This window comes from Poecilia reticulata, chromosome 2 (assembly GCF_904066995.2).
Source record: "Poecilia reticulata chromosome 2, P_reticulata-male-v2, whole genome shotgun sequence".
Classification (NCBI taxonomy): Eukaryota; Metazoa; Chordata; class Actinopteri; order Cyprinodontiformes; family Poeciliidae; genus Poecilia; species Poecilia reticulata.
Genome location: NC_088831.1, coordinates 33,501,433 through 33,525,334, shown reverse-complemented (window position 1 = coordinate 33,525,334; position 23,902 = coordinate 33,501,433). Strand labels below are relative to the sequence as shown.

Here is a 23,902-nt window from a genome sequence, read left to right as displayed (position 1 = left end):
AAGGTAGTAGACAGAAGAGTGAAGAGGTCAGAGTTCACTGTCATCTTCTGGTTTTCAATAAGTCTAAACCTTACCCAGCCATCCATTAGGAAATCTTAGAGCAGCTCATGCTTCCCTCTGTGGATGAACTTTATAGAGACACTGGTTGCATTTTCCAGAAAGACGTAGAGCATTCCCACACTGTTAGAAGTACTAAAACTTATTATTGTTATGTAATATTCTAATTTCTAAAACTTCACTGTATGACAGATGTACTTATCAATATTAATAGGAATAAACTTCAGATTTTAGGCAAAATGCATTGTTTGTGTTTATTGTCAACGTTGCCCAGCTAGTATCCGACACTGTTTATCCTGGTTTGGTTCTGCCTCACTGAGTCCTGGTATCAGCTTTTCAAAAATCATTTTGTTATTTCAGTGTCTGCACCACAGGGCTGTACACCCCGACTCTCCTCTTCCCCCCATGGAGCCGTGGCTGGAGGCTGCTCTCGATCGCCCTGAGGTCATCCAGGAACGCTGCCAAGCTCCACTGGAGGAGATAAAGAAGTTGTTTCCACTCACCGAAGTAGAGAAGAAAAAGAAGCTGAAGACAAGCGCTCAGATTTTTGGCAAAGAGTGAGTTTGGATTTAGAGTCATGTTGCAGTCCTGTGTGCAGATCGGTTGTAAAAAACCTTTGCAGAGTAACACGCGTGGTATTTTTCACGTCGCAAGAAGCGTTGATGGATTGTAAACATTCTCCTTTGTGATTCATAGCTCTGAGGAGCCAGATGCCAAGAAGGCAAAAGAAGATGAAGCAGAGGATGAGTATAGCCTGGCAAACATTGCCGAAGGATCTGTTACTTCTGTACGTATCAGAGGGAACTGGCTGAGTCTTCACAGGCCACATAGGGGTTACATATAAAAAAGCTTAAAGAAGTTTTCATGTCTGGATAAATATAAAAATAATAAGGTGGAAACATATTTCTATTTCTAGACTCGATTCCTGTCCCATTGTCTAAATGTTGTATTCTGTCTTTCCTTTCTTGTGTCCTTTACTCTTTCCTGCTGTGTCCTTTCGTTCCTTCCACCCTTCCTTCTGTGTTTTCTTCCTTGGTTATTTACTTGTCCTTCATTCTTTACTTGGCATCCTTCTGTCCTTGTGTTCTTCTTTCTTTCTTTCTTTCTTTCTTTCTTTCTTTCTTTCTTTCTTTCTTTCTTTCTTTCTTTCTTTCTTTCTTTCTTTCTTTCTTTCTTTCTTTCTTTCTTTCTTTCTTTCTTTCTTTCTTTCTTTCTTTCTTTCTTTCTTTCTTTCTTTCTTCTATTATCCCTCTTTCCTTAGTATTTTTGTTCTACTTCCTTCCTTCGTTAGTAGGGTCCATATCTTTTAATTCCCTCTTTGTGTCCTTCAACCTTTTATGCTCCCTATCATTTTGTCCCTCCTTCATTTTTAATGTTTTATCTCCTCTATCTTTCCTTCCTTTCATAATTTCTCCTATCTCTCTGTCCCTCCATCTGTCTTGGTGAACTTGTATCATTAAGTCCTACTTCCTTCTCTCCTTCCTTCCTTGTGCCTTTCCATCTTTTCTTCTTTGTGTCCTAATTCCCTTCCTTCTGTCCTGTCTCTATGCCTCCCTTCCTTCTCCTACCTTCCTTTATGTCCTGTATCCGTCTCTTGTGTCCTACTTTCCCTCTAGTTGAAGGTTTTTCTTCTGGCTTATTTAAAGCCTACCCACTGTAGAAAATCTGCCATAAACCTATGGTGCAGTTTATTATTTTTGGGTTTTAAAAAATTAACAAAGCAGATTCTGGAACATATTGAGTCTGGAAAGTCCAACACCTGACTTTAACAGATGTGTCTTAAACGAATTTCCACCTCCAACCAGGTGGGAAGCGTCGATCCAGCCAGGGACTTCCGCACTCTGATTAAACGGAAAACTCTTCCGTTCGGAGAAGGTGAGGTCCCGGCTTCCTGTCATTTCTCTGCAGAGCTGATCAGATGAAAATCGGTGTAATATAAACCACTGTGACTCATGCTCAGCCCCTGTAATTATGTTTCTCTCTCTCTCTCTCTGGTTGTGGTGACCCCTGTCTTTTTAGTCTGTCAGCAGCTGACTCACAGGATAGAGCAGCTGCTTAGCAACAAGAACACGCACTACTACATGAAAAGCATCACCTGTATTCAGGCTTTCAGAGAGCAGTCTATTAAGGTAAATAAACATTCACTATCCGACACTTAGGAATGCACGACTACGATGTTCTTTCAAAGTTTGATTCTTGCGACTTGAGCTGAGGCCAATTTTCATAAGCATGTCAGCGTTTGCAAGAGCGCTAAATGGAATTTGAATGTTTTATGTCTTCCATAATTCAGCAGGGGAATGCTGATCTGTTCAACAGTTACCTTCAGTCCCTGAAAAGGAGTATTCCCAGCAGAGCCCTCGAGGTCTTCTGGGACCTGCTTGTTCAAGGTACGATAAGCCTTCTTTTTAAGAGGCTGCAAGGTTTCTGCTAAATTATTTTTCCCCTGGGAAGAGATGAAGCCTCTGCATGATTTGAGTGCCGAACGCTGCTTTAGTTACAGTACAAGTCTACTGAAGAGTTTGGCGTTTGACTTCTTTGTTTGGGCAGACGCTGTGACTTTGATCAGCAAGGACGAGGTCGAAGGAAGCGCCGTGTCGAAAAGTGAAGCCTCTCAGGTGATTTTAATGCGCATTGATGTTCATATTAATAGTGTGGAATACCGTTGAGAAATTAATTTATTTCAGCAAGTCAATTCAAAACGTGAAACTTGTATACAAATGCAGACTAATAAAACACGAAGCAACATATATAAGAAGTATTTCTTTTATTTTGGGGATTATGTTTAACAGCAAATGATAAAACAATAATCAGTTTTGCAGAAAATTTATTTTTAATACCAGGAATGAATAACAAACAAACTTTGAAAAAAAAATTGTTTTTAAATGACGATTTCAAGGGAAACAACTTGTCCAAATTAACCTGACCCCATGTGGAAAAGCTTGATTACTGCCAGACTTGCAGAATCTAATAATCACTTGCATAGGACTTTTCTGACAACATGAAATAGACTGCCTACCAAAATTACTCCCAGAACACATTAGTGACTCATCCAGGAGGTATCAAATAAACCAACATCTAAAGGCCTCACTTGCTTTCGTTGACGTATCAACAACAAAAAACTAGACTTGGCAGAAACGGCTTCCTTTGGAGAGTTCCAAGTGGAAAAAGTTTTTCGGATCAACAGGAACCCAAATGATTGAACCATGATTAATGTAAACCCTCCGATGTGACTGAATTCAAACTAATTTAAGAGCAGCTGAAGGCTGAAGTCACACTGGGCTTTCTTCCCGTTAAAAACCAATTTTCCATTTATTCTATAATTTTCGAATTCATGAGAAACTAAATTTCAAGTTTTTTTTATTAGCTCTAACTCATAATTATGAAACATAGCAGAAATGAACCCTTTAAGTATATTACTGAGAGATACATCACTTTGTTCTAAATCTGTAGCATTCAGGTTTTGTGTTGAAATGCTGAACTATTTAGCTTTCCAAGGATATCTTAAAGTCCTGCAAGTTATTTAGATTGTGCGAACAAACTTTCAGCCCTTAATACCAGCTGGATCCTGCTTTGTCTGCAGTTTCTTTTGGCTGAGGAAAAGAAAGAACAAGCTGCTCCTGAACCGGTGGAAGACACTGGCGATGTTGATGACTTGGTGAGTGAGAAAATGTGTCCTCCAACAACAATCTATGTTCTCTCTTTTTATATAGATGATTTAGGAATTAGATTAGTGTTAGAACTGTTTTCTCTGTGGTTTTCATGTTGTTCTTTGAGGAGTTGAGCTTTTAGTGCCTCATTATAAACACATCAGGCTCATATCTTTTCTCTTTGCTCTCTTCCTGTGCAGCTGGACATGATGTAAGAAAAGAAGCAGGAGGGGTGTTGGCAGAAATCTAAGGAATGTTTTGTTTGAACCCACCAAAAGCAAACTAGTTAAACCGTCCTTTGTCCTGTTCCTTCCACTGGAAGTCCCCATCACTGGGTGTGTTTTAGTTAGCTGTACTTTATTAAACAATTGACAAAACAACTTACAGAAAACTGCTTAGACCAAAAACTTTGTGTCCACTTTTAAATGTAAAAATCACTATCATTGCATGAGTCTTTTGTAATTCAATTTCCAATGAGCTAGTGTACTAAAAACTAACATTCAGACTACTGCAGGTTTATTATGTGAAATCAGTGATTTAGAATATGCTTAACAGTAGAGCTTGTGCTTTTTTGGGTGACAAAATATATTAAAACATGATGATTTGTGATAATTGCAAATTGTAGAATGCACAAGTAATAAACGTATTTTCTTAAAATAATGAGTGTATTGCAAAGTTTTTGCTAAACAGACAATGAACACCAACAGACACTTGTATTCTACACAAAAACCCTCTAAGCCACTGTTCTTGAACCGAATTATTGTACTATATGATACTGTGTAAAATATTTGTTGAACAGCTCTAAAAAAGTCTAATAAATGTAAGCTTTCTTGCACCTCGCCGTCAGACATAAAACACTTAAAAGCTGCATTTGTGAGGACCTTTCAAAATAAAAAGCATAAACACAACATATTGCCCTGGATTTATTGCAGACAACAAAGATTCAAGTCTGTATCACTGAATTTGATTTACCTAAGTCATTAAAGCCCTAATCTTAATATGACATCACAGCCAACTTTCAAAGGAGTTCATGAATTTCCAGGTGTGGTCCTGTTAAAAAGGTCAAAAGTAGCTAATATCTTGCTTGCATTGAATATTTTATATTGTTTTCAATTGGTGTAAATCCATATTAATTGGTCTTAGAGGGTAAATTTAATGGCTAGATGAAGAAAGAACTAAATCAAAACTGATTTTCACCATCTCAAAACTATGGCGCTCAGTGGACAAGATGTCGGGTGAACCTTGGACAGGTCGCAACACATCATCACAGGGAAACGGACTACACAAGCACTAAAAACAGGAAAATTTTAAAAGACCTAATAACCTGACACAGATATTTAGCTGTTGAAGGAAACATGTAGATGAAATCCATCCAGAAAAGCCCAAGCGTAACAGGAGGTGGTGTACCACCTCCAACCTTCACTTCATCTGAAAGTAATATTCAGCTTCTTTATAAATAACTCTTCTATACATGCATGACAACAATTTACAGGGTCGTGAAGCATTAACATTAGTTGTCTTCTTGGTCTATGGCCTCTCGGATTAGCCTTTAGCTTCAGCCTTTTGAGTAACTGCTTATAACCTTTTAACAGATTCACTTAGTTTCAGTTGCTTGATGAAAACAACAGTGGTATTTGCTAATTGTGCCATTAAGGATATATTTAATTAAAGTGGCACATATTTCAGTGTTTTATATGTTCAAACTATTTAGAAACATATTAAAGACACTGTGTGACTGAGAAGGTATCGCCAAAAAACAAGGATTAACATTTATTGTTACATTTGAAGCACAAGGCAGCCATATTGGATTTTGAGTTGGTGAAGTAAATAAGAAAGTCGGATTTCTGAGAATAAATGGACAACACCAAAGTGCTCTGGGTTTCAGCTGTCAGCTATGATATCAGCTCATTTTGCTGTATAATTAGTGTTCGTGTCTGGAGATGAATTTGCAAGCATTTGGAAAAATAAATTGCTTTACTGCCTATCAAATTAACTTGATGGAAATCCTTTACCTTTATTTATGCTTGGTTTTGCTTCAAGGTTGAATTTCTTGCAAATGGAAAACTAAATAGACCATTTTACAGATAAATTGACGCTAACCTAATTTAATGTTTTGGTACAACAAAAAAAGGTTGTCAGGAAAAAATGTTCACCCAAAACAATCTGGGCAGACAATATTGAGGTACCTAAAATCTTTGCCATTGGCTCATTTCTTTTTGTGTCATATTTGAACACAAAGAAAATCAGTGCTGGTAAGAACTGAGTTCTTTAGAAATCTCCTACCCAAATATTTCAGGTTTTGCACATTATTGTTCCTGTTAATCTCTGACTGAGGTGAAATTAGAACAAAGGTGACCTTAATCAGCATTTTTGAGAACAATGCAAGGGTGAATTCAACTTGGATAAACTGTTAAAATGGTTAAGTGCAGAGCAGTAGCACCATTACGACACTCACAATGAGGACGGTCTCTAACACACCCACCTGATGAAACGGTCAAGGAAGGTAGGCTGTAACAGATCAGAAAATTTCTGACTCTTAAAGATGGCAGTCTGGTCACCCATAGCCAACTTTGTTAGGACTTCTTCATCCACATCACTTCCTGTGGCAATCACAGTGGAAAAGATGTATTCCCTGCCCATTGCAGAAGCTGCCTTGTCCAGGTTGGTGATATTAGTAACACCATCTGTGATGAAAACAAATGAAACCTCGGCACCACGTCTTGTCTTGCGAGTGGGTCCTTTACCCAAAATCTCAGTGATGGCTTTGAAGATGGCAGGTCCCACTGCTGACGAAGCATCAAGATAATGTAAACCTGACAGACCAGAAGTGATAGCCTTCTGGTCGTGTGTAAGAAGAAAGGCCACTTGGTTTTCATTCTCATTGCCAAACTCTGTCAGTGCCAGACGAGCCCCGTTTTGGTCATTTCTGTTCTTGGCCATTGTCAATGCATTTGCGACCATTTGAACAAAATGACGCGCATGGCCAAAGTTTTCCATCCCGAGGCGCTCCGAACCGTCGAGTAGAAACACCAGCTCTACAGGTCGTCCAACACATGGAGCTACATCAAGTTCTGTAACAAAAGAGGTCAGCTTACTCAATGATGTTCTCTTCATTTTACCTTTAAACCAATAAACTAACCATAAATAAAACCCACCAGTTTTACAGGGAAGATCTGGACACTTAATCACAGGATCTGGAAAAGTAAACAGACATTCAGTGCAGTTTAGGCAAATACCAAAAGGAGAATGGATGGAGAGACTTACCAGGACAGAGAACCGTTTCCATCTTCTGAATGAAGTTATCAGCCACCAAGTCTGTGTATCTCTTCATCTCAGTGATCCGGTTCTTGTTGTCGCAGGCTATTGATACGAGGGTCTCACTGTCATGTTCCTTGTCAAACATGTCACCAACCCCAATGGCATTCACCACCACATTGGGGTCATCGCAGAGGTACCGGAGTTTACTGTCATCATCACGAGGGTCGAAGCGACCGTCTGTCACTACCACTACAGATACTTTGGCACGGACTCTCTTGCTGTCCCTTATTAGGTTATCATAGGCAAACTTGAGTGCAGAGGGTGTAAATGTGCCCCCAGCAATCCACTGCAGATTCTTCACCGCTGTCTTGAATGAAGACATGGAGTCTATGGAAGGGTCATCGAGTCGTATGGCCTCAAACGTTCCTTCGTGACTGAACTGTACCACTCCAACTCTCGTACCTGAAAAACACAGTCACTAGATTAATTGTGAGTTAATAGTATAAGTAAATCGTCTTTCTTTCTAATGATGAAACTTCTTTAGCTGTTTTCTGTAGATATGTCAATAAAAGGCTTCATTTTTTCAATTGAACAATGCTGAAAAGCTACAACGTTTTCCCAAATCTCTGACCCACAACTGTGGTAGGCTGCTGCTGCCTCAGAAGTTGAAAACCGGATCTTGGGATGAAGCCACAGCTCAGCTAGGAGGTTGCAAAACTTGTTAAATTTGCTAAGTGTTTCATCACTAACTACAATTAGCAAGGCAAACTACCAACTTGTTAATCTCCATTCTGTGCATTTAGACATCAAGAGAATTTTTACAAACAAAAATTGTTTGGCACTACATCAGCAGTTGTTGCAAATAAATTGTTTAATCCTGTAACAATGTTCACTGTGGAAACCATATTGAATCTGAATTTGGAGTTAGCAGGCGACCTCTAATGTTCAAATCCATTTTTCAAATTCATTTTTCAAGCATGAAACCTGGAAATTACAACTTCTGAGTAGAACTCTATAGTGTTAAAAGTGGAAAAACCCAAAATGCTACACACATTGTTGTACTTTTGATACAGAATGACAAAAAGTTACAATATTTTACACAAAAAGCATGTTTACCTGAAAACTATGCCTAAATGTAGCTTTTGTTGTACATTCAAAATAACCTATAAGTTTTATATAAACCGTCATTACAACTGTAACGATCAATATGCTATATTATTTTAGAAGTAATAGTCAGGAATTATACTGTATTTTTTGTTTTTATTGTTTGTAAAAATATATTGAACCCAGTAATAATTTAGATCTAGTTTATCATATTGTGGAAATAACAGCAAAGTTTTAATGTAACATTAGGTGGTGAAACAATAGGCTCTGACTATTGTCTGAAACATTCCCAACAGTTGGACACATGATTGCTGTGTTGATTTTCCTTTAGAAAAGGATTGAATGTTATTTTTGTGGACTGTACCGGTTGGAGATGTGGGGTCAGAGGCCATCGATCCCATCCTGTTGATGGTGTTGATAACAAAGTTCTTTTCCAGGGTGAAGTTGGTCATCCCAACGCTCTCAGAGCTGTCAATTACAAAGACAATGTCCAGAGCGCCGCAGTGTTTCTCACAGTCTGAGTGAAAAAAAAGAAAAGAAAATACAACAAGTGGCTCAGCATGTTTAAAGATGATAACTGCAAAGCTGTGTTGGAATGGGGATCACGTTTCTCTGCCTACCACAACAACCACAAGTCTCCCTGATGTACGTCATAACATCACAGTCCTGGAGTTACATTAAGACAGGTTAGAGGCATTCAATTTAATATAAAGAGCCTACTTTTATTCATGGTATTTTTCAGTTTGACTTACAGTGAGCCCAGGATCCCCAGCTGGCCCTGGACCCCCCTGCACAAGCACATGACAAAGACAGGGCGGAGATATTGGAGCTGAAATCCTTATGCATGGTCAGGTAATTACTGAAGTGGTTTCGCTGATGCTTCTTACATCTTTTCCAGGGTCTCCTACGGGTCCTCTCTCTCCTGCCTCTCCTGGCTGGCCTGGTTCACCCTGTATGCAGAATATTTTCTGGTGAAGTGACTCATTCCTCATACCAAGCAAGTTTTAAGTAGTAGTGACTCATTCTCTGCATATGTATAAAGTGTTCAGCTAAAGTCTTTTTTACAGAAGGTGGGGAGTTGTGGTCATTGATTTTGCTCCTTGTTTGAAGAAGTACTGTACTGTTCATAAACTATACATGAAGATAAATTGCATCTGTTTCATTGCAAAAAATATCACAAAGAAACAAATGGCAGTAATGATAATGATGATGATGATGATGATGATCTCTGGGGCTCTTTTTTCCATGTCTAAAAAAGAAGCTCCATGGTGTTTTCTGTCTTTTATTAATGACTATTTTCTGTTTTTTCTTCCATGATAATGTTTAAATTTTCTATTTCCACCTGAGTAATCCTCACAGTGAGACTTCTAAACAATCTCTTTCCCCAAAACTATGTTTTTTAATTACATTTTTTGCCTACATAATCTTGTGAAATACTCAGCCAATTGTAAATATGATGTTTTGGAAAATGTATGCAACATTTCTCTCTAAAGACTTCTTCAGCTTTTTTAGTCACAATAAATGTTTCAGAGACTGAAACCAACCCGGATCTACGTAATAAGAAAACTACTCCTCCTTTTAAATCATGAATAACTGACAAAATGGAATGAAATAGAGAACTCACTTAAATAGAAACTGCATGACAACATGAAGTAGGCTAAAACATCTCAAATAGCAACACATCAATCTGGGAATGGCTGCAAAGTCATTTTTTAAGTCTTTGAAACTCCAGTAATGGACAAAGGATTAATTGCACAATATCTTGCCAATAATATTAGTCAATATTAATTGATGTTAGTAATATTTTTTACCTGTAAGATTGTTGTAAAGGCCAGCCACATTAGTTAAAATAAAACTGTTGTGATCTTATAGTGGTTGTCCAGTAGGTGGCTGCATATGGAGTGACAAAGTAAAGTCCAGTGAAGTAGTTTTTGTGCAAGTCTACATCAGCACCAAACGAGATGACTGCTTTTGATTACTTGGCCACTGTAGTAACTATTCTTTTAGGAAAGATGTATTTAGACGACCTTCTAAGCTGAAATGAAGGCAGAAGACATTTTATTGTGGTGGATGAACCTTGCAGAAAAATGTAACATCAATACTTTTGAAAAACAGAAAAAAGACCTAAATCAAGTCTGTTTTACAAAATCTCAGTAGCTTCTTCAAGTGCATACATTTTCCTATTTGTTAAATGATTTTTCTTTGATGTAACTTCTTTGATTATAATTACTGATATAAATTTGTTATAAAAGTATTACTGATTGCACTTTAAAAAGTAGGTAACTTTATGTTATTAAAGGTAAAGTTTAAAGAGTAATGATTTCTTGGTTAATGTCAAGTTGTCATAACGAAGACATTTTGAATAATGTCAGCTTTGTATTAAAAGTGTCATAATTTACCGAATGACGCTTTATGACAACAGTCATAAATATTCATGAAGGCTTATTCATGTTCATGACAGGTGTTATGTCATGTTTATAAAAGTGTCATGACACTGTTATTCACCCCCCTTCAAATAAAGTGTTACCGGCTAATTAATGCATTATCAATTTTAAAAACTCCATTTAAGCAAAATCCCTTATTGAGTTAAAATACTTAACATGGCCCTGAAACTTGATTGTTACACTGATGTACATAGTTTCACTCAGTACTTCTGCTGTGTGCATTCAGCAGTCCAAGTACTCGAGGCAGAACAGTCGGCACAGCATTCATTTTTGAGATAAGCGTTTTCCCCTGTTTCAGCAGAACCGTATAAACATTAGTTTCAGCTTATCTGCTCAGCATCTCTGTTTAAACCCTAAATTGCCCTTCCACAAAATACATTGTGTCTTTATTCTTACAGGCTCTCCTGGTGCTCCTTTGGCTCCTGGCTCCCCTTTTGCGCCGCATTCACCTCTGCCCCCTCTGGGTCCTCTCTTGCCCGGATCTCCTCTCTCTCCCTGCAAAGCACAGAATTCACTTTTATTTGTGGATCTAAAACCTGAAGGAAATTTTATGACGTGAACAGAAAAAAATCATACTGTCGGTCCTCTTGGTCCAGGGTAGCTGAATCCTGGTCTTCCATTGTCTCCCTTTAAAACAGGACAGTGTTGAATGTTAAATATTATATACAAAGATTAGGTTTTGGTTATTAGTGCTTTAATAGCATCACTTCATTTCTCCAATATAAATTAAAAAAATTCACAATTAGGGATTTTTAATTTTTTTTTGGAGTAAATGAGTGACATTAGAAACCACCAGAGGGCGATAGTGAACTAGCTTCAGAGGAGAATTACCAAAACAAAATTTTGTCAACAGACAAATCTCTTTAGATTTTTCTAAAGAGAACATACTAAGAGCATATGTTGCTACTTATTGTAGGAACGCAGTACAGGATGGAGTGAACACGCTTACATTCTTCAAGGTCCTAACCATGCTGGAAAATTGAGTAAACTTTTTAAGCATAAGGTGTGGGAACTAACTTTGCCCCACTTTTTGTCACAAGATTATGAATCTTTTGCTGGATAATTGTGACTTAATTGTGAAAAAAAGCATCACAAGGGAAAGAGTTTGTATAAGTCCTCGGTTCAAGGAGATTGACCTATAAGTCAGCAGTCAGACCCTGTAACAACCACAAGTGATGAGTAGACATCACTTTTTAGCATCGGATGCTAAAAAAACATATTTACATGTGAAATTATCTGAGTTTTGAAAGTATAAATTCTTAAAAACAGACTGGCTATTTATAAGCATCCAACACTCAAAACTAGATTTGAAAATCCACCTCAGCAACATGCCCAGTCCAAACTACTGCCTACAGGCTTTTTCCTCCTCCCTGGAAATATAACCACATACGTTTTCATTAAATGAGTTTAAATTTAAGCCGAAGACTCTCATTTCTTTCTTCCTGGCCATTGTGATGGGAAAGTTTAAGTTTTCCTTATGCATACTTGTTTTTCAGAGTGGTGAGCATCTGCATACAGTTTTTACTGATTTTGATTTAAGTCCTCCAGATAATACTGTTAAAATGCCATTAAATTTAAAAAGTGTAAAAACTATTACATTTAGAGTTAAAACTTGATCTACTCACCTGCGGTCCAGGTGGTCCAGGGTCTCCTCTCAGTCCCGGGTCTCCAGGAGGCCCGACTGTGCCCTACAGCGTCGAAGGTTAAAGGTTAATGGCTCCATCAGCTCATGAACTTTAACTATTAATCTGTGAATAATAATGATGATATTATGAACTGCACACATTTCCTCCAACGCTGCCTGGTTCTCCTGGCCAACCCCTTGGTCCTGGTAGTCCTTGGTCTCCCTGAAAACATGAATGGAAATGCTTTCACTGGACCTAACCTTGACTCTGCCCCCCACACACAGAATTACTCATGTGGATGGGAATTTGGCAGTGGACAACGCAGGCCAAATCATTTCAAAAGGATTGTGTTTTCTCCGGAGAAGGACCTCTTTTTTTCCTGATACCAGACTCAGCTGGAGTTGTTTTGTTTGTTTTGTTATATGATGTGTAACAAGGCTCTGGGTTGTCGGTCCGGCCAAAACCCACCCACACTGTGATCCTCTCACCTTCACACCCTTAACTCCAGCCTCCCCAGGCCGACCTCTGTCCCCCGATGCTCCTCGATCTCCCTTCAAAGAAATATTGCGTGAGAATTTTAAATCATAAACAATTGCTTAATCTGAATAAAGAAATGGAAGCAAAACAAGAATCTTCCTCAGAATTCAAAGAAATGATCTGATGCATTGCATAACTAAATCATGACAGGAGGGGGTTCTGCTCTCTGGGGGTGTGGAGTGGTGCAGAAAATGTGAAAAACATGATATTTTCTGTACTTCTACAGCTGAAAACTCATGTCAACAGAATTTCATGCTGTTTGTCAGTATTTCAAAAGATTAACAGAGTTTCAGATCACCAGCAGAAACCCTCCTTCCTTCATGATCTTTGCTTTTTTTTTAAAAACACTCCATAGCTTACTGAGACACTCTGCAGTAGAAGTTCTCTAGTATTTACTTTAAGTTTTGGTTTCTTAACTTTTCTCAGTTTGAAAAAGGAATAGATTTGCTTTAAAAATCCAAAACTTTAAACGTCATCACCTTTGGTCCTGGGGCCCCGTCTTGTCCTGGCGCCCCCTTCCTTCCAGGATCTCCTCTCCTGCCCTGTTGACGTTTGATAAAATATGAATGTCGACATTTCCCAACTCAGAAGCAAAACTTTTAAATAGTGCTTGAAATACCAGTTCGCCCTTCAGTCCTGGTTTGCCACTGATCCCCTGAAAGAAACACAAATGTACTATAAGAGTCAATGCTCTACCATTCATTTATGTGATATACATTTAAATAAATCTATGAAACATACGAGAACCCCTCTTTCTCCAGGTGGTCCTGGATTGCCAGGATTTCCCTTTTCACCCTAGGAAATGGTAAGTCAGGTTAGTGGTTGTATTTTTTCATCATTCTGCCGTGTGTCAAACTAAAACTTACCGTTAGTCCTGGATTTCCCACAGGACCTGGGGGGCCTATCTTCCCAGGCAGACCTGTATCACCCTGAATCAACAAAGACAATGACACAGTTAGACTAAAACACTGGACATGCATAGAGAATACTGAATATGGCTGTGTGATGGCTGCAGTTACAGCCACACAAATGTGGTAACATTCACTTTCACCACACGCAGCAGGTTCACATTCACTCTCACTACAAATAGGTTCACCTCACTGATATTTGGGTTTCTTTAAGTCTAGGACAGTGGTTCTTAACCTTTTTTTGAGGTACAGAACCCCCCCAGTTTCATATGCGCATTCACCGAACCCTTCTTATTCCTCCTTCCACCCCTCCCCTCACCGCAACATACTTTGCGGTATTCTGATTTAGTAATGCTGTGTTACCACCACCACGCCACTAGAGGCAGTAGCAACCCCGAAAAGATGGTCCTCCGCAGCTCTGATTGGCTAAGCAATGTAACGTGATCCTCTGCAGCAAGTGATGGCAAAGCGGGGCGTCATCAAGACTTTACACAAGTGTGTCTTTAACCTCTGCGGCAGAGACTCCGCCGAACCCCTGAGACCGACTCACCGAACCCCTGGGGTTCGATCGAACCCAGGTTAAGAACCACTGGTCTAGGATTTAATTTACTGAATAATTGGTTTTGTTTAGAAGGCAACACATCACATTGTATTCTAGAATAAGTGCGCACATTTTAGTTTACATTGTTGTGTTTTGCTTGATTTAACCTTTGTTTGTTTTTGAGTTTCCTCAGTGCTGGCTGCTCCAATCCTTTAGGAGAGCAGAGAGGTGGAGAAGGGGTGGAGCAAGCCAGCTGAGACTGCAAATTGGTTCATACCACTATTCATCATCCAGAGGGGGGGATGGGATTTTTGATGTTAATTTCAGTTGGGTTTTTGTGTATTTTCCCCTTAGTGTTTTGTTTGTGGCCTGATCAGCCAGTATTTAAGTTTCCCCTTTTGTCTTTGTTAGTTAGGTCTATTTGTTTGAGTTAGTTTGAGTTGATGTCTGTTACTTTGACCTCTTTATGGGCCCAATTTTTGGCATTTTTTCTATTATTTACCCAAGTTTTGTTTTGGGTTAAATAAAAAACAACTATTTTTGACTTTAAACCTGTGCCTGGCTGTTCCTTAACTGCTCGGTCCATCACAGGCTGCTTGGTTAAAGAATTCATTTAACTGTGTTTTGAGGATGTTGAAATTTTCAAATTATAAAATAGTAAATAAATCACATTCTGCCTTTCCTTTGGTTTTCAAAGCACAAAAGTAGTGTTAAAGCACACTTTTATTTTCTGAAAGAAAAAAGCTACTTGAGTCATGCTCACAAAAACAGGAATACGCTGCCATATACGGGGGAAGATGATGTATCCTTTCCAGCTGCAATAATCGTCTCTGTGCACGTAAACACAAGTGAGAAGGATGGATCCCTCCTTATATGCCCAAACACTTACTAATAATTAGCCTAGTAAAATTTAGGAACATTGCTTTTTCCCCCCATGTCTGAGCCAAAGGAGAAAGATTAAAAAAAAAAAAAACTTGATTGCAGATGTTATTTTTTCTACACTGGGACTTTTTAGTGAAACTATTACAACCTTTGTTTCCAGATTCCTTCAAAAATATGTTTTTGCTAATTAGTGTGTTACATGAATAGTCAACACTGGTTTGTCATAGTATGAAATCTATTTTGCGCCTGAATGACCTAAAAGAGTTAAGTGGCTTGAAAAATAAAACATTCTTCCCTAACTGATCAGAATCTGGGGGGAAAAAAGCAAACAAACTCCAATGGAAAACTCTGTAATACCTTCAAAAAATTATTAACCACACAAAAGTATTGAAGGATGTCACCAAATGTACAGTACCATACTGCACACATGTATAACTTTTTAGAAAACACATATATATGATGTGGATAGTTTATTCACAGAGCAGAAATGTATAATTGAAGAAAATTTGAAGGTACTGAGTCATATTAACAAGGTGAACTCCTGCAGGTTTGCAAGAATAATTTTGACAGTTAATTAAGTTGTTTAATTAATTTGAGACATTTTTTCTGCTTTAACAGATATCCTTGAACATATTTGAAGACCTTTTTTTTTTTTTTTTTTTTGCTGCTTGAGTAAACTTAACATGCTCCTTTTGCTTCAATACACTGGAGTTGGCTCATGTGACACATCATCTTTCAAAACTGGAAATTTCCTTTCTGCCTATTAAACAAGTGAAGATCCCCATAAAAAGTTGATGGTCCAGGCTGCCATTCCAACATCCTGACTGTTTCACTGTGAATCCAACAAATTCTGATTCCACAGGCTTGCTTTATGTTAACTACACATTTTTTAGCTATTCTGTTGTTGTTGTTGTTTTTTTTTTACATTTTTACCTCGTCTTTTACCAGACTAAAATTTCATAAACTTAGACGTCTTTTTCACACCTTTTCCCCCGATTTTCCAGATAATCCAGAGTCACCAGGGTCTCCTGGGCGTCCATCTGGTCCCTTTAAAAACAGGCATGGAATGAGACAGACATCTGTGGATGATTAATGATAAAGTAAAACACCATCTGATTGATCTATATGTGCAACATGGTAGAAGTGACTGTTCTTTCTTGCGGTAACTACGATGAGACCGATACTCAAAAACAGATTTCAGTAAAAGCCACAAGACTCACCTTTTCCCCTGGATCACCTTTGCAGCCAGGAGCTCCAATTCGACCAATTTTACCCTGAAATTTCCACAGGTCAGTGAACATATCTCTAGCATCCCGTGCCTTGAAAAAGTAACCTGCGTCGCCACTTACCTTTTGTCCATCTGTTCCGTTCCTTCCTGGTGAACCCGCTGCACCCTGCAAGAAACAACAAATACAGTTAATCTTCAGGGTCTGGAAACGAGTGGTGTAGCCAAACATTAAAATGTTACTGTACCTTTGCTCCAATTAATCCCATTTCACCCTATTTGAATGAAAAAAAAAATCATTACAGCTGGTACTTTCTATCTCTCACTGGCACATAATCAGAAAGCTTAGGAAAATCTCACCTTTTCACCTTTAAAACCAATTTCTCCCTGAGGGCAAACAAGAAGGGACAAATTATTAAGATGAATAAATGAACAACTTATAAATATTTGGTGAGCTTCACCAAACCTTTAGACCAGGTAGTCCAATTGAACCTTCAATCCCAGGATCACCCTGAATTGGAACATTTTATTTAAAAGTGAGCTATCATTGAAAATAAAAAAATAAAAATAAAATCACAAGTTGTTTTTTTTACTAGGTTTGACGTATTCTCAGGCATACCTGGTTACCTTTATGACCTTTTGTTCCTTTGATGCCTCTGTCACCTTTAATGCCCTAGAAAAATAGGAGCAAAATGAACGTTTTTGCAAAGCAAAACATGAGACAAAACATGAAAACTAGCGTAGCATTTATCGTACTGACTTTTGGACCCGAGGCCCCTTTTCGTCCCGGGATCCCAGGGACTGCAAGGCATGTAGGTTTATAACACTGCAAGTAGAAGAAGAGCAAAAATAAATTAATTACTAATAAATAAACAAAATATTATTTCAAAATGTAATTTCAAAATTAAAATAAATTTGACACTAGCAGTTTCTAAAGGTTTTTGTTTTAAGGATTAAGCGTTGGTTTGTGTGCTTATGAGGGATGAATGTTTTCCTTCATAGATAAAAATGACCTGGTATCTCTACTGTTCAATTATAATGATAGAAACTAAGTAAACGTTTCCACATTAAATGTTCTACATACATTTATGTTTTAATTCCTGATTAGAAACTATGTTCTCTCTTTTTTCAACAAATATGAGCAAATAATCCACAAGCAGGCCTTCTGTTGGTGTAGGTTGGCTTTTGTCAAATGCTCTATTATTTTCTTCTACAGACTCATTGCATGTTTTTGTTTTGAATCTGAATATCTGCAACACACTGGTTGGCAGAAGAAACCCCTCAGGGCACCATGGGTTCAGTGCCGAGACGTAGCTGGAAAAACAATCATTGCACTGAGGCGCCATTGCTTTTTGAAGGATATTGTACTGAACAACTTGAGGCGATAGATTGCTGGATTCATGTCAGTTCATGACCAGTTAGAGCTTCATCAACAGGTGGACAAAGGGTTTGTGTCAGCATGTTTGATTGCTTTGTCTTATCCATCACCAAATGAGAACCATCTTTATTGGCCACATTTGTGCACAGAAACAAGAAATTTAACTTTAGTTCCACTTTTTAAACAATATACAAACTTTTCAAATATGATTGTGAAAAATACGGTATGTATGTAATACCGCATGTTTTTGCAAACACGGATGTTTTTTGAAAAAAGAAAAACACTACACATGCAAATTATAGAACACAAGAGATCTAAACATAAGAATATAAAGGGGATTTTGTGAAACATCATGTTGACTCTTTGAACTATGCTCTCTTGTTGTGAATGGTGTATGTGTATTGGGATCAAGGATGTGGAATTCATTGCATTCTGCTGCATCAAGATGGGGTATGTTTCTGTTTCCAGTGATGGCACCCTCTAGTTTTATTTTATTAATACATTCAAATGTCTTTCAATGAAATGTCATTATTTTGAAAGTAGATCAGGTCCTTAGTTTCGGTTTCAAGCATCTGGCACACTGAGGTGATAGAAATCAGTGCAGACAGCGCAGTGTGGTGAGGGATTAAACCATGCTGAGTCACAGTTGAGTGGATTCTCTCAAAGTTGCAAACACATTAAATGTACACGGCGTGTGTGACCCGCAGTGCTTGTGTAGAAGAATTGTTCAACAAATCCAAAAACCTGTGGCAGCCTGGGTTATCTGGTGATCATCTTGTGTCTCCTACAGTGTTCAGTGCAGAGTAAGGTGATGCTGATGTGGTGTTTTTCTATGGCATCACGTCTTCCTATGCCATATGTTTCAAGATTTTGAAGAGCTAGCTCATTTGTGAAAACAGTGGTGATCCCAATTCAAAATGTTTGACCAACCTCATTAATCTTTGATGTGCCTTGAACAGAAGAACACATTTTTCATGAGCATAATGTTGGGTAAGTTAGATTAAGAAACTACTTGTGGATTGAAGCTTTCATTGTTTATACATTTAAAAGCACATTGGATCTTCTGTGATTCATAAGTAGAGCTTTAAATTTTTACAAGCTGTAGCTATATCTCCGAGGACAAATTATTATTGCTCAATAAATTAGTAAAAAAAAAAAAAAAGAAAATACCATGATGAGATTAGTTCTAACATGCTTTTTGAAGGTCATTAAAGTTTTATTAATCTGTGTAAATATGACAGATTCAAATCAAAGCATAATAACTCTAGTGAACTCTAGCAGGTAGTTATTTAAGTTCAATATTAGAGAAGGCATTCAAAATCATTAGGTAAACAGATAAAGGAACGGTTTCTTCAAAACCTTGGGACTAGAACAAATGAAGTGACGTTTTAGTGGAGCAATCTTTTTTTTTTTTTTAATTGTCTTACCTGTAGATATGCTTGATATTTCTGCAAAACAAAAACAGCAGTCAGTCAGGCAAGTTTCTTCTACCAATAAAATCTTATAAAAGTAGTTAGAAAAAATAGGATCTCATCTCACCATGACTTTGATGATGCGATCAATAGTTTCAGTGTTCATCCTCGGTCTTCCATTAACGATCTCCATGACTATGTAATTGTCTCGGTACACCTCTGTGGGTGAGCCGGCTATCTCCCTCATCCCTAGTTCATCGATGCTTGTGGAGGCTGCTACTGAAAAAATGTGGATCCCTTGATCCCGAGCCCTGTCGCCTGCCACTTTGATGCCCCCACATGGACTCCCGGTCACGTGACCATCTGTGATGACCACTGAGAACAGGACAGCCTGTGTCCCTGAGTACGTCATCTGGCGGGTCATATTTGTGAGAGCGCAGTCGATGTAGGTGCCTTTGCCCAGGTATTTTATCTGACTGAGATTCCTGATGAAGCTCTGTCTGGTCGTGAACTGACTGAACAACACCTGCTTCTGAGAGAAGTGCAATCCCCCAAAGGACCAAGTGATCTGAATCTGGCCCCTATACTCCTCGTCTTCGAGTTTCTGGGCGAATATCTTCATGAACTCCTTGATGCTCTCCACCAGACTGCCGGGCGGAGATTCCTGCAGCGCGATGGTCTCTGAGGTGTCAATGGTGAAAAACAGCTTGATGGGACAGTCGATGATCGTTGCTGGACAGGAGGACGCCAACAAAAATGTAAATAAGTTGCAAATGTTTGTTGTTAACATTAATGAGAGATACGAATTAGGCAAGATGCAGTGTAATTTTTGATGCTCTACAAAAAAATTTAACTAGGGTTCCTACACACTTTTTATGTCAAAATGGCACTTTTCCAGACCAAATATTCGAAAATGCAAAGTTCTTATATGCAAATGCAAAATTTAATAGTAAATCCATGGCAGATATATTTTCAATGGTCAGAATTTGAACATGAAACCTGCAAAAACAGAAAAAAGACTAGAAGATAGGAAACAATAAACAAAGTATAGCAGATGGTGGACAAACAGATGTAGTGATGGATAGAATAATGAATGGATTGATGATTAGATAGCTGCATGAATGAATGGCAGATGAACACATTATGTATAATTATCAGTGCCATCAAGAAACATGGATGAATGAATTGATGGAATGATGGGAAAAAACTAGCAGAATGAGACAGAATGAAGTTTGAAAATCCAATTATTTTTCAAGAACCATAAAATTCCTAAATTTCACTTTCATGCCTTTTCATACTGCTGGGCTGTGAAGGAAACTTCCATTAAAGACTGCAACTTTTATGCTATTAGAATTTTTTGCATGAAAATGAAAGTGCATATAATGCATGCAAAGATTTGAAAAGGTTCATTTTCATTGTGAGTCTCAGAACATCAGTCTGTACAAAACAAGCTTTATGTTCCTGGTTTAAAATGAGCTCAGCCTCAAGGTGACAGAGCATTACAAGCTGCTTTTAGGCATTAATGTGAATCATCTAATAAATTACAACACAAATAAGGCCTTTTCTCATTCACATAACTCAGACTCTTTTGTCTGGTTAAATTACAGTAATTTCACATCCATAGACTGCAATTAATGCTTTTTTGCAACGTATTATAGAAGCAGACGAGCGCCTCCTTCATCCTTCTTTACCGTCTCTATTTCATGTTCAGTCGTGCTCGAACTTTATTGCACTTTTAACCCATCTACATTTTTATTTCCACTGGATACTTCCAGCACTGCATATAAAACAGGCAAATTAAATATAAATCAAAACGACCTCAAGTCCTTCAAGGTAAATCCAGAAAAGTGGATATTGCAGTTTCCTGACCTAAACTTAAATTAAAATAACTCACTCTCACAACCTTCTGGTCTTGGTGTGGGCTCTGGTGGCAGCGGAGCCGGTGTTGGTTCCGGACTGTCACCTCGTCCAGGTACCGGCCTGGGTCCTCGAGGGGGAGCAGGTTGAGGCGATGCGGCTCGGAACACCGTCAGAATGACCACCCACAAAATCATCGGCGTGACTGAATTGATTCCAGTCATTTTTTTTCCTGAAACACAGCAGCTGCTGTGTGTCAGCTTTCTAATCCATAGCTCTGTTTCAATGCAGGAAGTTACTGTCAAAGAAGTGAGACTCCACAGAGGACGACTCAGCGCAGCTTACAAATGTTTATTGCAGTTTCAGACAGTGTTAACAAAATGTCTCTTGATATTTATGTCCACATTTATCTGTTTTGAGAAAACAGGAACAGGAATTCCTTAACAACGTGGAATTCTGTTTGAAAAAAAAGTCTCGGCCTGGATGTGCTGTCTGATAAGAATTTATAAATAAAATGTGGCGAGGAACATTTTGGCTGGAGTTAAGTACTATGATGTGAGTCAACATCAACAAGCAACAAACAAAGGAACGAGCTGATGGGAGGCACTAGGCATTTTTTCCTAGTGTTTTGTCAGAACAGATGTTCCAAAGTGAGATGATCAAACTGATGGTGGTCAAAGATACAAGCAAAGAACTAACAGATGCAAAAGCCTTTTTTGTGTGTTCACAACTTGAGAATTAAATCACTTCTACCACTCAACTGAATCTTCTTCGGGGGTTTTTTTATTGCTTGAAGCATGACTGAGAAAATACACACTCACATTCTCCAGCCAATGTTCTGTAACCATTTTAAGCTATGGTCAATTGTTTCAAATAAACATGATTTCTTTTTGAAAATACTTTTCTTTACAGAACAAAAAAAACATGATTGTCAGGAAACAGGTTAACATATACCATAAGAAAATGTAATAAACATCTTAATTGTAGACTGTGTCTACACAGTCATTCCATATTTCTTAATGTGGCAGAACAGCGAACCCCTAAACCTTGCTAAATTCTGTTAACACCTGAGATCCTCTCTAAAACACTTGCATCTGTCTTCTTTAATGGTTCAAACTCTGAATTAACTTTAATATGCATTAATTATGCATTAGCACTACTAACAAAGCTAACATCAACAATTTTCCTTTTATCTGCTCTTGAGGGTACAGCCAATCTGCATTAAAAACAATAAATATCACTCCTGGATTGGTTGTTTTCAAAGCACCAGCCAAAAAGATAAGAGATAAGATATGCTCTCTTAAAAGAAAGTCTATTAGTAGACAGGTTTTCCACAAATTGATTAGAGTCATGTTCCACAGAAAAATCCACAAATACTGAACATGTGAAGGCTGGGAGAACAGTTTCAGCAACACCAACGTTGAAAACTACCAAACAAGCCCACAACAGTGAACTACAGGCAAAAATTCCGCAAACAGGGATAAAGAAGTCATAAACAATCTCACAACTTTTTATGTAAACAGACTCAGTGAGCTTACTACTTTTCTAACTTCTTATAACTCCCAGCTGTGGTGTTAATGCTAGCATATAAACAAACAGGAACAATTAACCATACCACTCGTTTCAACAGTCGCCTCTGCCAGCATGTTCATAAAAAACAACCTAACAAATCAGGTGACAAATTAACAATTCGATCAAATTTGCTTCATTTTTTACCTGATTTCTGTAAATCTCTATTTTGGTAACATGAATCTAGCAGACTTCTCCACCCTGACCACACCCACACTTTGTTGCTCGTACAGAAATGCTTTCAAACAAAACAAAAAATCTAAACAGAAACTTAATTATGAAAGAACTGCAAGATTTAACAGTGCCATCCCTAAAACATGGTCCCTGACTCTACAATTTGGTCTCTTGTTCCCATAAGTTGTGACCTTATTTTCTGAAATTCAAATGACTTTTGTTTTTCAGTTTGTAGAATAACATCAAATGTATTCACTCACCTCTCTAAGATAATCTTTATTAATAAAGTTGCCTCTGTGCTTGTATAGCCTCAGTTAAACTAGTCTAAGCAACAACAACAAGAAAAAGTAAAATAGGGTAAAGACTTCTTACCTCGGCAACAGCACACAAAGAATGTAAACTCCAAACTGAGTCAGGAAATTCAAGCAATCTCCACAGACTGCAAAGTCCAGATAATCATCTCAATCGGAAAGTTCCCATATCAACAGATTCATCCGGGGTCAGCCTCTGGTTGGGGAGAGCTGCACTGGAGAGAGACGTTTGGATGAAAGCTTATTGTGTGGGACGACAGCTGGACAGCGGCAGCAGCACAAGCTGCAACACAAAGACTCGGTTCTGCAGACTTGAAGTGGATTTGGGTGAATACAGCATGCTGGAATGAACCATCTATCAACAAAATCTGACAGAACACGTGTCAGATCGCAGACTGATGCTCTGCTTTTACAAACACATCAACTCCCACTGCTGCATATCCTTACATGGAGAGAACAGCTCACACTCACTCCCTGTTTATATCTCTACGTTAAACAGCATGGGAGATGTCATCCCGGAATTCAGGCGCTGCTGTACTTGGAGAAAAAATAAAAGATACATTTACAGATTAAGAAACTGTTATTTGATTAGTCAGTCCAGATGCGCACACAACCATGCAAGTATTTTGAATTTCTGAACTTATTTTAGGGCAATCAATCAATCAATCAAATTTTATTTGTATAGCACATTTCAGCAGCAAGGCATTTCAAAGTGCTTTACATAATTAAAATAAAAACAGGAATAAACAGTGAGAAAGAGAAATATATTTTGGAAAAGATGAAAACAAATAAAAACAAAAAAGATAAAAACACTAAAACCTCAGAGTTTTAGTTAGAACGCCATCTAACAAGGGTACTCACACCTCAGTTTTAGTTAAGATGTTATTTAACAAGGGTACTCACACCTCAGAGTTTTAGTTAAGATGTTATTTAACAAGGGTACTCACACCTAGGTTTTTAGTTGCAACTGGGA

General features: G+C 38.1%; 2 protein-coding genes across 4 annotated transcripts in view; one reads left to right on the top strand and one right to left on the bottom strand.

The window, feature by feature from the left end:
* LOC103461656 (X-ray repair complementing defective repair in Chinese hamster cells 5) overlaps positions 1-4,364 on the top strand; it is an 11,651-nt gene extending 7,287 nt beyond the window's left edge. Inside the window, exons 14-21 of one of the 2 annotated variants that reach the window (XM_081604163.1) lie at positions 418-614; positions 754-844; positions 1,863-1,932; positions 2,077-2,186; positions 2,348-2,444; positions 2,605-2,672; positions 3,638-3,712; positions 3,905-4,364. In XM_081604163.1, the coding sequence (XP_081460289.1) occupies positions 418-614; positions 754-844; positions 1,863-1,932; positions 2,077-2,186; positions 2,348-2,444; positions 2,605-2,672; positions 3,638-3,712; positions 3,905-3,919 (723 nt within the window). In that variant the 3' untranslated portion in view covers positions 3,920-4,364. Of the gene's footprint in view, positions 1-417; positions 615-753; positions 845-1,862; positions 1,933-2,076; positions 2,187-2,347; positions 2,445-2,604; positions 2,673-3,637 lie in introns of both variants that reach the window. The other variant, XM_081604159.1, reaches the window with a different exon arrangement.
* Positions 2,805-23,902, bottom strand: LOC103461657 (collagen alpha-2(VI) chain-like). 2 transcript variants are annotated; one of them, XM_008403945.3, is made up of 28 exons: positions 22,991-23,902; positions 20,913-21,107; positions 19,146-19,750; positions 19,034-19,054; positions 16,989-17,054; positions 16,848-16,901; positions 16,695-16,739; positions 16,589-16,615; positions 16,477-16,503; positions 16,353-16,397; positions 16,224-16,277; positions 15,988-16,050; positions 13,539-13,601; positions 13,414-13,467; positions 13,292-13,327; positions 13,152-13,214; positions 12,624-12,686; positions 12,295-12,357; positions 12,136-12,198; positions 11,087-11,137; positions 10,907-11,005; positions 8,954-9,016; positions 8,819-8,854; positions 8,687-8,732; positions 8,431-8,583; positions 6,969-7,424; positions 6,860-6,898; positions 2,805-6,775 (listed from the first exon to the last, which is right to left on the bottom strand). In XM_008403945.3, exons 2-28 carry the CDS (start codon positions 21,097-21,099, stop codon positions 6,174-6,176), a joined length of 3,144 nt encoding a protein of 1,047 aa, XP_008402167.2. In that variant the 5' UTR covers positions 21,100-21,107; positions 22,991-23,902; the 3' UTR covers positions 2,805-6,173. The 2 variants fall into 2 exon arrangements, with proteins under 2 accessions (XP_008402167.2, XP_008402168.2); XM_008403946.3 differs by having other exon boundaries at positions 20,922-21,107.